This window comes from Lacerta agilis, chromosome 8 (genome assembly GCF_009819535.1).
Source record: "Lacerta agilis isolate rLacAgi1 chromosome 8, rLacAgi1.pri, whole genome shotgun sequence".
NCBI lineage: Eukaryota > Metazoa > Chordata > Lepidosauria > Squamata > Lacertidae > Lacerta > Lacerta agilis.
Genome location: NC_046319.1, coordinates 82197830 through 82210487, shown reverse-complemented (window position 1 = coordinate 82210487; position 12658 = coordinate 82197830). Strand labels below are relative to the sequence as shown.

Sequence of the window (12658 nt, the reverse complement as noted above, 5' to 3'; positions counted from 1 at the left end):
CCTCCTTTTTGCAAATAATCCTCCACATATTTCCACTCTCCTGTCCCTTTTTGGTTTGAGATGTTTCTTTTTCTTTTTCTTTTTTTAAATAAAAATGCTTTATTTTAATGTTTCAAATTATAATACATACACATATTTCCGACAAAACATACACAACCTACAGACATTTTTCAACATCTTAAAAACCAAACACTCCATCATACTTTCCTTATCTTCATCACACTCTACCCACCACCTTCCAACACCCCACACCCCACCCTGTGCATGAGATGTGCATGGTTTGAGATGTTTCTGATAGCTGCTGATACCTGCACACGAGTATTATTATTATTATTATTATTATTATTATTATTATTCACAAATGCACCCCTGTCCCCCATCTGCCCCACGCAGGTCTCCAGCCATGGGGAGTCCCGGGGAGCCGCTGAGCCGCTTCTGGCGCTGGTACATCTACGCCATCCACGGCTACTTCTCGGAAGTCATGTTCACGGCCGCGTGGTCCTTTGCGGTCGACCGGGACTGGAAGTTCCAGGGGGTGACCAGCGTTTGGGCCCTCTTCATCTACGGGACCTGCGGCCTGGCCCTCGAGCGCCTGTACGTCCTGCTCAAGGGCCGCAGCTTCCTGGTGACCCGCTGCGCCATCTACACCCTCTGCATCTACCTCTGGGAGTTCTCCACCGGCTACGCGCTGCGGCGATTCGGCGCCTGCCCCTGGGACTACAGCCACTACCGCTACAACTTCATGGGCCTCGTCACCCTGGAGTACTGCCTCTTCTGGTTCGTCGGCGCCCTGCTGCTGGAGAAAATCGTCATCCGCAACGCCCTGCGGCTCAGGCTGGACGCGGCCGGCAGCACCCAAGGGCGCCCTTTCCCCAGGTTCGAACTGAAAGACGACTGAGTCCGGGGTAACTCAGGGAAGAATGAGAACCTGGGAGGTCAAGATCCCGGACAGTGACACCCCATCCTTTTCTTCCTCTGGACAAATCGACGGAAGGGACGGCTATTGGGGGCCACCACCCATGATGGCCGCGCTCTGCCTCCACGGCCGGAAGCCGCAGGCGGGGAGAGTTGTCCTCGCACTCAGGTCCCACTTCTGGGTTTCTGGAGGGCCTCTGGTTGGGCTGGCCAGGCCCCGATCCAGCAGGCTTTCCCTTCTTCCTTGCAACATACCCCGAGCCTTTCTTTCCCTTCTTGCAAGGCGAGGGGGGGGGGAAGAGCGCCTGATCTGAACTGACTTTGAGTTGGAGCCGTGGGTTCGAATCTTCCCCCCAACCAGCCGCGGAGCTCGCCGGGTGACCTTGGAGCTCTGGTGACGCCACCCCACCCCCACCCGGCTTTCACCTACCTCACGGGGTTGTTGTGAGAAGGCGGTGGCAAACGCCGCGATCCTGGAGACGTGGCGGAAAGGTGTCTCGCGGGAACGGACGGATTGGACCCCGGGAGCCTTCTGCAGGCCGGGCAAATGCTCTAACCACTGAGCTGCAGCTCTCCCCCCTGGGATCATAGACTTGCAAGGATTTCAACCCCCTTGTACAGTGAGCTAGTCTCTCAGCGAATAAGAACACTGGGAGCTTATGCCGGGGGCAAGAGACGGGTCCGTTTAGCTCAGTATTGTCAAGACCGGCTGTGCAAGGGTTTCAGAGGGGAGACATTTCCAGCCCTGCCTGGGAATTTCTTTTTCTTTTTCTGTATTTATTAAATAAATATGCTGCTGTGGAATGAACTTGGGTCCTGTTCCTGCAAGCACAGCAGTCGCAACACCCCTGATTCACGGCTCGTCCCCTAAAAATATACCAAGATGCCCGTTCTTCTTGATTCTGAATAAAGGGATAGACACACAGGAAGCGACGTTAGAGCAAACCAGTCCATTGGTCCCTCTACCTCAGTACTGTCTACTCTGATTGGCAGCAACTCCCCAGGTTTTCATGCATGCTCTAACACTAAGCCACGACCTTTGCCCAAAGTGCCTACGCCAGGGTTTCCCAACCTTGGGTCACTGTTTTTGGACTACGCTTCCCATTCATCCCCGGGCACTGGTCCTGCTAGCAAGGGATGATGGGAGTTGTACTCCAGAAACAGCTGGAGAACGAAGCTTGGGGAAATCTGGCCTACACAATTTACTCCATAGAATCCTAGAATCCTAGAGTTGGAAGAGACCCCAAGGGCCATCCAGTCCAACCCCCTGCCAAGCAGGAAACACCACCAAAGCATTCCTGACAGATGGCTGTCAAGCCTCTGCTTAAAGACCTCCAAAGAAGGAGACTCCACCACACTCCTTGGCAGCAAATTCCACTGACCAACAGCTCTTGCTCTCAGGAAGTTCTTCCTAACGTTTAGGTGGAATCTTCCTTCTTGTAGTTTGAATCCATTGCTCCGTGTCCGCTTCTCTGGAGCAGCAGAAAACAACCTTTCACCCTCCTCTATAGGGCATCCTTTGATATATTTGAACATGGCTATCATACCCCCCCCCCTTAACCTTCTCTTCTCCAGGCTAAACATACCCAGCTCCCTAAGCCGTTCCTCATAAGGCATCGTTTCCAGGCCTTGGACCATTTTGGTTGCCCTCCTCTGGACACGTTCCAGCTTGTCAGTATCCTTCTTGAACTGTGGTGCCCAGAACTGGACACAGTATTCCAGGTGAGGTCTGACCAGAGCGGAATACAGTGGTACTATTACCTCCCTTGATCTAGACGCTATACTCCTATTGATGCAGCCCAGAATTGCATTGGCTTTTTTAGCTGCTGCATCACACTGTTGACTCATGTCAAGTTGATGGTCTACCAAGACTCCTAGTTCCTTTTCACATGTACTGCTCTCAAGCCAGGTGTCACCCATCCTGTATTTGTGCCTTTCATATCTTTTTTTTTTGCCCAAGTGTAGTACTTTACATTTCTCCCTGTTAAAATTCATCTTGTTTGCTTTGGCCCAGTTCTCTAATCTGTTCAGGTCCTTATTTGCACTCCCGCTATGGGCAGCCTCCAGTTCCTTCTCGAAGGAGCTCTTGAAGCTACGTTGGAGGAGGGTGGAGGGTTTGGAGTGACTCAGGACCCCACCCCAGCCTGCTTGGGCCCTGGGTCAGTCCAGCTCCCTATCCTCTCAGGTCAACATTGTCACTTCCCCACCAGGGCCTTTCTGATTCACACCAGCTGAGAAAATACACAGGGAACCCTTATGGTACTACCCAGAAAAGGGGAGAGAAATGTCCCATGGGTGGCGGCTGCAATCGTTTGAAGGGGTAAGGCAGGGGTAGGCAAACTCGGCCCTCCAGATGTTTTGGGACTACAACTCCCATCATCGCTAGCTCACAGGACCAGTGGTCAGGGATGATGGGAATTGTAGTCCCAAAACATCTGGAGGGCCGTTTGCCTACGGCTGGGGTAAGGGGGTAGAGGTGGCAATCGAAACACCCAAATAAAACACACACGACTGAAAATCGAGACTGTTTGCAGGAAGGGAAGTAATGGGGGAAGCGTGAAATATCACCTGCGTTGTGCAACATCATCTTACGTATCCCCATAAACAAATCAGTGCAAGTGCTCAATAAGCAGGTCACCTAGAAGCATCCTCACTCGACCCAAGCCCAGAGGCGTAGGAAGCCTCTCTGTCACCCGGGGCGGCAGTGTGGGGGTGCCCCCTGGGGGGCGGGGCATCCTGACGTCACGACACGTGCGTTATGATGCCATGTTGTGGTATTGGGTCATAAAACCTTTGACCCAAGTGGTGCTGCTGACCGGCACTGCAATCAATCACCTTTACGGTCTTCTCCGACATCAATGGCGCCCAGGCACACTTCTCGCTGCGCCCTGAGCGTCCTTCAGTAGCAGAGTGAAACGCAGGACGGGATGGCTTGTTGAGGGGTCTGCTCCTTCGTGGTGTCGTGAAATAACTCGACAGACACCAGTGCTACTAAACTAACGTAGCTTTATTTACAGGTGGGTAGCCGTGTTGGTCTGCCATAGTCGAAACAAAATGGAAAATTCTTTTCAGTAGCACCTTAGAGACCAACTGAGTTTGTTCTTGGTATGAGCTTTCGTGTGCATGCACACTTCTTCAGATACCAAGCTCATACCAAGAACAAACACAGTTGGTCTCTAAGGTGCTACTGAAAAGAATTTTCTATTTTGTAGCTTTATTTAGTAGCACACACACAAGTCCTACCGACTCGAGCCGCATGTCTGCAGCAGACAACGAAATCACATTCAGCAGTAAGCACACTGGAACAAAGCACTAAGGGGAACGTGAAACCAAACCTCCCCTTTTCTAGGCAAAGGGAAAGTGCCCTTATTACAGTGGGCAAGGCTCCCAGGATCAGAACGCCTCTTGCATCGTTAACTCTAAGGTGCCCAGAAAACCTGACACGTCACGACGCACGGCAGGACTGGCTGTGCATGTCCGGAAATCCAGACATGCGCAGTCAGTCCATCCGGGCCAGCGCGGCTGCTCCCGCAGCGAGCGGCGGCTCGCGGGGCTGCCCCACCCCTGCTGCTTCCACGGCGACCTCGCTTTGCAAGCCACCGCACAAAAAGCAGCAGGAGGAGGGCAGCCCCACGATCTGCCGGTCGCATGCAGCAGCCCCATAGCTCGGGGCCTGCCGGCGGGGCGGGACCAGCACAAGTGGCATCTCCCCCCTCCCCTGGAACCCAGGGCGAACCGCCCCCCCTCCCCCCTCCCGACGCTGCTGCCCAAGCCTACATTTAAAAATAAAATCAGAGAAAGTCTAAAGGGCTTCGAGGATGAGAGTTCGACAAGCAGGCTGCCTGTGCTTCACCAGCCGCCCAGCAGAGGGTGGTGTTGCTGCACTTGGAGAGCAGGCGAGGTGGTCCAGCGATGATGCGTTTTTGCAGGACCACCGGGAAGTTTTGCAAGGGCTGTGAAAAATGTTTCTCTGCAGAGTCACGCTCTCTCGGCTTGCAGCTTCCACAGGCAACTTGTGCACACAGGCCAGGAAAACATGCACGTTCGATCCCCCCCACCTTTTAACCCTGCGGCGCTTTGCCAGAACTTTTGTGCATCAATCAAATCTGCATTTTCGGGGCAGAAGGCAAAGAATAGCATTGTGACCCTGAAGCAGGCAAACAGACATTTCAGGAATCTGGAGTGCCGGCATGCCACTGGGTGAAGCGCTGCAACAGGAGAGATTGCACGCGATCGTAATTATTATAATTATGATTAATTGGGTTCTGATTGTGGGCGTCTCGGACGAGGCATCTGGGAGGCCGCTGTGAGAACAGGATACTGGACTACGTGGGCCACAGACCTGATCCTGCAGGCTTCTTCCTATGTTCTTGTGACTTTAGTGTGTGGCACAGCTAAGGAAATGTAAATTGAACAAAAACACACAAACCCCAGACCCTCGAAGTGGCCCTCTTTTCCAGGATTTACAGAAGCTGTCCTGGTTTCTGATTTGATCCTGGAATGTCCCACTTTTCCTTAGGTAAAGGTAAAGGGACCCCTGACCATTAGGTCCAGTCGTGTCCGACTCTGGGGTTGCGGCGCTCATCTCGCTTTACTGGCCGAGGGAGCCGGCGTACAGCTTCCGGGTCATGTGGCCGGCATGACTAAGCCGCTTCTGGCGAACCAGAGCAGTGCACGGAAATGCCGTTTACCTTCCCGCCAGAGCAGTACCTATTTATCTACTTGCACTTTGGACGTGCTTTCGAACTGCTAGGTGGGCAGGAGCTAGGACTGAGCAACAGGAGCTCCCCCCGTCATTGCGGGGATTCGAACCGCCGAACTTCTGATCGGCAAGCCCTAGGCTCTGTGGTTTAACCCACATCCTTAGGACGTCCCTATTTTCACGGGAGAAAAGTTTGAGGGTATGGAGTTATGCGACCCCCTCCCCCCAACCAAGTAGATAAATAACTACACAACCTTTAGAAGTCATCTGAAGGCAGCCCTATATAGAGAAGTTTTTAAATGTTTGATTTTTGGGTTTATATCTGTTGGGAGAGTGGCTGGGGCGAGCCAGTCAGATGGGTGAGGTATATTATTATTATTATTATTATTATTATTATTATTATTATTATTAATTTACTACGTCCCTCTTTTTATTAGAGAAATGTTGGTGAGTATGAAACCCAGCAAAGTACACTTTGTCCAATCCTGAGTGTTGGCTTATTTGAATCTATGGCAGATGTTTCAGGGAGATTTGGAGTGGGGGGGCAAGTTCCCATTCATCCATCTTGGAGCTCTTCCCACTTCTCTTTTTTAACAAGAACAAAAGGTCTTTCTTAAAAGGGGGAGGGAAATCCCATCGCCTACCGGAGATTCTCAAGCCCTCTCCCCAAAGCCTTTCTGCGTTGCTCCCACCCCACCAAGGCATAATTTCATGGGAACTGCCCAAAGTCACAGAGCCCAACAGGCAGCCTGGGAGAGGAAGGGTTAAGGAGAGCAAACCCTCTCACCTGACCCAAGGCTATAAGCAGGGCTGGCGGATTTCACTTTCTTGGGCTCCATGATCACTGCAGATGGTGACAGCAGTCATGAAATTAAAAGATGCCTGCTTCTTGGGAGGAAAGCAATGACAAACCTAGACAGCATCTTAAAAAGCAGAGACATCACCTTGCCGACAAAGGTCCGTATAGTTAAAGTTATGGTTTTCCCAGTAGTGATGTATGGAAGTGAGAACTGGACCATAAAGAAGACTGATCGCCGAAGAATTGATGCTTTTGAATTATGGTGCTGGAGGAGACTGTTGAGAGTCCCATGGACTGCAAGAAGATCAAACTTCTCCATGTTTAAGGAAATCAGCCCTGACAGTCTTCTCTTCTCAACAAGGTCACTTGTTCAGTCGTTCAGTCGTGTCCAACTCTTCGTGACCCCGTGGACCAGAGCACACCAGGCACGCCTATCCTTCACTGCCTCCCACAGTTTGGCCAAACTCATGTTAGTAGCTTTGAGAACACTGTCCAACCATCTCATCCTCTGTCGTCCCCTTCTCCTTGTGCCCTCCATCTTTCCCAACATCAGGGTCTTTTCCAGGGAGTCTTCTCTTCTCATGAGGTGGCCAAAGTACTGGAGCCTCAACTTCAGGATCTGCCCTTCCAGTGAGCACTCAGGGCTGATTTCTTTAAGGATGGATAGGTTTGATCTTCTTGCAGTCCTTGGGACTCTCAAGAGTCTCCTCCAGCACCAGAATTCAAAAGCATCAATTCTTTAGCGATCAGCCTTCTTGGAAAAGTCCATTTATGTAAGCAATTGTTTTCATTAGCTACAGGAGTTTGATATATGAGATAGACTCATGACATGCAAAGCGAGATATGTCAAGCCTTTGCTTGTTATAATTGTGATGATTATGGCACACAGCTGATGAAAAACCCCAAGTTGAAATTGTGAATTTGGGGTTCTCATCAGCTGTACCCCATAATCATCACAATTATAACAAATAAAGGCTTGACATATTTCGCTTTGCATGTCATGAGTCTATCTCATATATTAGTTTCACTTTTTAAGTTGAATTACTGAAAGAAACGAACCTTTCCACGATATTCTAATTTTTCGAGTTTCACCTGCATATAATCCCTTGGAATTCCTTCCGCTCTCTAATTTCCAACCAGGGATTAATATTCCAGGCCTTGGCAGCCAATGTTCCGGCTATCCAGGAAGTCCTGGCTTTCCTCCCCTTAGTTTTATGTTTGCTAACGTTTTTACACGGAGCCACACCAAGGAGTGGAGCCCAAAAATTGCTCCTCCTTGCAAAACACGTCTAATTAATCCCTAGGCTCAGGAGATAGATAGGTGCTCACTCACGCTCATCAACGCGTGCCTTTGAAATGGTGTGGAAAGCGAAGCCTCCGTAGGAGGAAGTGCCACTCCCACGAATCGGGGCGTGGAACGGGAACTTCTCGCCTCACTGCTCCAACCACTAGGCATCATTCCCTTCCGGACCTGGGAAGAGGTCCCGGGAGTTCTCTGCCTCTGAGAAGTCCCTGTTACCCTTCAAGACCACTGCGGTCCATTTAGAAATATATGAAAACGTAGAAATATAGGGAGGAAAGGAAGACCGGAGGGGGGGAAACCAGCAATTCTGGGGTAAGTACCTCGTTTTTGGACTGTTTGCACGGGAGGCGGCAGAAAGTGCAGGAGGCTGTGAAACTGATCGATTGATTTCTGTACCGCTTGACACATTAAAAACATCTCTTAAGTGGTGTATAGGGAGCTGAAGCGAGTGACAGGCAGCTTAAACAAAATATTGCAAAAATACGCTGTCACATATGAAAAGGCAACGTTCATGCAAAGTTGATCATGATAAATAAATCAATATCCATTCATTTTCCTTCTGACCCAGCCTCCCTCTCAGCCTCCGGGTTCTCTCGTCATCATCATCGTAGTCTCTCAACATTGTTCCTTCTGGCTGGTGGGACCAAACCCTGACCTCATAGAATCTTTGAATCGTCGGAAGGGACCCCCAGGGGTCATCCAGCCCAACCCACTGGAGTGTAGGGCAAAAGGATCCTGACAGATGGGCAGCCAGCCTCTGTTTAAAAACCTCAACATGCCTTTGTGTGAATATTGTTCATGAAGAATAGGAAGAGGGCTATTTTTTTTTTAAGTGTGGTTTTGCATTTTAGGCTACGCCATGTGGTCTAGTAACTTGAACTGCTACTCCGGCCAAATGTATGCCTTTGGCGGCTGGTTTAAAAGCAGACAAATGAGAAATTGCCCGTACATTGAATGCTCAGCCTTAGTGATAGTCACTCTTTTAGATGCCTTTAAAAAGAGGATTGGACAAAGTCATGGAGGAGAGAAAGAAATATATGGCTAGTGAACAGATAGGGCACAGTGGAGCCTCCATTCTCAGAGGAAGTCTATCTGTGAATACCCATTCCTGGGGGCTGGAAATGGAAAGGACTGTTTCCTGCTTATGTGGGCTTCCCTTAAACCACAGAGCCTCTTGGGCTTGCCGATCAGAAGGTCGGCGGTTCGAATCCCCGCAATGACGGGGTGAGCTCCCGTTGTTCGGTCCCAGCTCCTGCCCACCTAGCAGTTCAAAAGCACGTCAAAGTGCAAGTAGATAAATAGGTACCGCTGCTGCGGGAAGGTAAACGGCGTTTCCGTGTGCTCTGGTTTCCGTCACGGTGTCCCGTTGTGCCAGAAGCGGCTTAGTCCTGCTGGCCACATAACCTGGAAAGCCGTCTGTGGACAAACGCCGGCTCCCTCGGCCTGAAAACGAGATGAGCACCGCAACCCCAGAGTCGCCTTTGACTGGACTTAACCGTCCAGGGGTCCTTTGCCTTTTACCTTTTTTGTGTGTGCAGCCGCAGCTGGAAACGGAGTCCTGGGCTGTGATTCGAGCGAGCTCTCTAAACATTCTTCTGAATTGCGGCCGGTGGGAAATCCTGGGGAACCAGTCTGTGGCAGCTCCACCTAGACTGGGTTAGCCAATAGAGCTGTGTTGCAGTCTAATGGGTGAGGCAACTGTGCAAGCTGGGCAGGATCCAGGAGGCAGCCACAGCTTTCATGTTTCACTAATGGCAAAACAGCATGCTTCTAGCCCTCAAGGTTGCAACAATCAAGTCGCAAAACACGGCGATGTGGAGAGCTTTATACGCTGCACTGTAGCTCAGGACTTCCCCAACCGGCTGCCTTTCCAGATGTTCTGGACTACAACTCCCATGAGCCCGAGCCAGCAGTAGCTGATGGGAGTTGTAGTACTCAAACCCCGCTTGCGGGTTTTCCAGCCAGGCGTCTGGCCAGCCACTGTGCAAACTAGTTCAGCAAATTCCTATGTCCTTATGGAACCTCCAGGTCCAGAGGCAGTCTATCTAGATGCCTAGGTACTTTGGGGGGTATTCAAGCACTGTGCGAATACGTTGCCAGGCTGGATGAGACATTGGCCTCATCCAGCAGGACTGGTCTTATGTTCTTAGATCTGTGCATTCTGTTTGCTCATATATTGTAAATTTTATGAGTGGAGTGGTACTTTCGTTCTCAAACGTATTTTTCCGTGTATAAGACTAGGTTCCCCCCCCCCCTAAAAAATAATGTCAAAAATTAGGGGGCGACTTATACACGGATATATCCCCTCCCCATTTTCTTAAAGCAGAGCCCCCCCAAAATAGGGGGTGCCTTATACATGGGGGAGTCTTATAGACGGAAAAATACGGTAATCTGTTCCGCAAGTCTGTTCCAAAACCAAAGCATTCCAAAACCAAGGCGTGCTCTCCCATAGAAAGTAATGCAAAACGGATTAATCCGTTCCAGACTTTGAAAAACGACCCCTAAAACAGCAATTAAACAAGAATTCTACTATCTAACGAGACCATTGATTCATAAGATGAAAGCAATAATCAATGTACTGTACTATAAAATAAGACAGTATTGTAGATGATAAAAATTACAATTATTTTTTTCTTACCTGCACTGATAATAGTCATTGTTTGGATGGGGGGCTTTTATCCATTTCCGCAGTCACGCAATCAATCAATCAATCTATCTATCTATCTATCAATCAATCAGTAGCTGAACTGGGTTCCACACAGTCACAAAAGCAAATTAACTGAAAAAGCCTCAAAATCGAAAACGCAAAATAAATAGCAAAAAGAACAGTGCCAAACCTAATCCGTTCCGGAAGTCCGTTTGACTTCCGAAATGTTCGGAAACCAAGGCACGGCTTCTGATCGGTGCAGGTGCCCCGGAAACAACAGCCAACAGCTGCATCAGACATATGGCTTCCAAAAAACGTTAGAAAACTGGAACACTTAATTTCGGGTTTTCGGAGTTTGAGAACCAAGGCATTTGAGAACCAAATGGATATAACATATTTCCTTAAATATTTTTTTCTAAGCCCTCTGGCACCTTAGCAAGCACTGGCTCAGACGACCATCGCTTGGAGATATTTTAAAGCAGGGGTCGGCAACCTTTTTCAGCAGGGGGCCGGTCCAATGTCCCTCAGACCTTGTGGGGGGGCCAGACTATATTTTTTGGGGGGAAATATGAACGAATTCCTATGCCCCACTAACAACCCAGAGATGCATTTTCAATAAAAGGACACATTCTACTCATGTAAAAACACGCTCATTCCCAGACCCTCCGTGGGCCGGATTGAGAAGGCGATTGGGCCGGATCCGGCCCCTGGGCCTTAGTTTGCCTACCATGGACTAGATGATTTTCAGGGTCCCTTCCGGCTCTATGATTCTGTCCTCCACCCAAGGAAGCAAGGGGCATTTTCCAGGCGTGTGGGCACTTCTGGGCCGAACAAACTCGGGTTGCAGAGCAGGGCGTAGGCTGGGGAGTGTTCTGAGGGCCACTTGGGAAAAGCCTGGAGGGCCACATCTGGCTCCCAGGTCTGAAGTTGCCCACGCCTGCCCCAGCCACTGCCCGTCAGAGTTCTGAATCAATTGTCTTCCTACGGGTTTTGTGCCTCTTAGGCAGGGGCCAGCAAACTTTTTCAGCCGGGGGCCCGGTCCATTGTCCCTCAGACTTTGTGGGGGGCCAGACTATATTTTGAAAAAGAAAAAAAAAGGAACGAATTCCTCTGCCCCACAAAAAACCCAGAGATGCATTTAAAATAAAAGGACACATTCTACTCATGTAAAAACACACTGATTCCTGGACTGTCCCGGATTGAGAAGGCGATTGGGCCGCATCTGGTCCACGGGCCTTAGGTTGCCTACCCCTGGGCTAGATGGCCCCTGGAGGCCCCTCCCAACTCTTCATCTCCACGACCCTCTGACCCCCCATCTCTTCTTGCGCGCAGGTCGCAGCGAGCCATGGGGACGGCCCCCGAGCCCCTGAACCCGCTGTGCCGAGCGTACCTCTACGCCTTCCACGGCTACCTCTTGGAAATCCTATTCACGGCCATCATCTCGGGCGAGGACTGGGCCTTCCGGGGGGCCACCACCTTGCTCTCTTTCTCCGCCTACGGGACCTGCGGCCTGGCTCTGGAGCGCGTCTACGTCTGGCTGCGGAACGACTGCTGCCTCCTCACCCGCTGCGTCCTCTACACCCTCTGCATCTACCTGTGGCAGTTCTCGGCGGGCTACGCGCTCGGCTGTTTCGGAGCCTGCCCCTGGGACTTCAGCGGGTTCCGCTACAACTTCATGGGTTTCGTGGCCCTAGAGCACAGCCTCATCTGGTTCGTGGGCTCCCTCCTGCTGGAGAAGTGGGTCATCGCCAACGTGCTGAGGATCAGGCTGGACGAGCCCTGGAAAGCCAAGGCACGCCCCATGCCCAAATTTGCACTCAAGGACGACTGACCTCCGGCTGGTTTTGAGGAGGGGGAGAAAAGAGCCAGGGTCTGGTCTGGGTGGTGGGACTCCATCTTCCTCCTCTTGGACCTATAATCCTCTTTTAAAGGCATCTAGGTTGGTGGCCATCACTGTTTCCGGTGGCAGTGAGTTCCACAGGAACTATGCGCCGCATCCGGTTGGCCGCTGTGAGGATGCTGGACTAGATGGGCCAATAATAATCCTCTTTTAAAGCGATCTAGCTTGGTGGCCATCACTGTTTCCAGTGGCAGTGAGTTCCACAGGAACTATGAGCCGCATCCGGTTGGCCGCTGTGAGGATGCTGGACTGGATGGGCCAATAATAATCCTCTTTTAAAGCGATCTAGCTTGGTGGCCATCACTGTTTCCGGTGGCAGTGAGTTCCACAGGAACTATGAGCCGCACCCGGTTGGCCGCTGTGAGGATGCTGGACTAGATGGGCCAATAATA

The 12658-nt window shown here is 50.8% G+C and overlaps 2 protein-coding genes across 2 annotated transcripts; both read left to right on the top strand.

The window, feature by feature from the left end:
• Window positions 1-386: 386 nt before the first annotated feature.
• LOC117052489 (transmembrane protein 229B-like) lies at window positions 387-1114 on the top strand. The gene has a single exon (XM_033159467.1). It carries the CDS (start codon window positions 404-406, stop codon window positions 896-898), a length of 495 nt encoding a protein of 164 aa, XP_033015358.1. The 5' UTR covers window positions 387-403; the 3' UTR covers window positions 899-1114.
• Window positions 1115-7774: 6660 nt separating this feature from the next.
• Window positions 7775-12287, top strand: LOC117052488 (transmembrane protein 229b-like). The gene is made up of 2 exons (XM_033159466.1): window positions 7775-8031; window positions 11699-12287. Exon 2 carries the CDS (start codon window positions 11712-11714, stop codon window positions 12195-12197), a length of 486 nt encoding a protein of 161 aa, XP_033015357.1. The 5' UTR covers window positions 7775-8031; window positions 11699-11711; the 3' UTR covers window positions 12198-12287.
• Window positions 12288-12658: the final 371 nt, after the last annotated feature.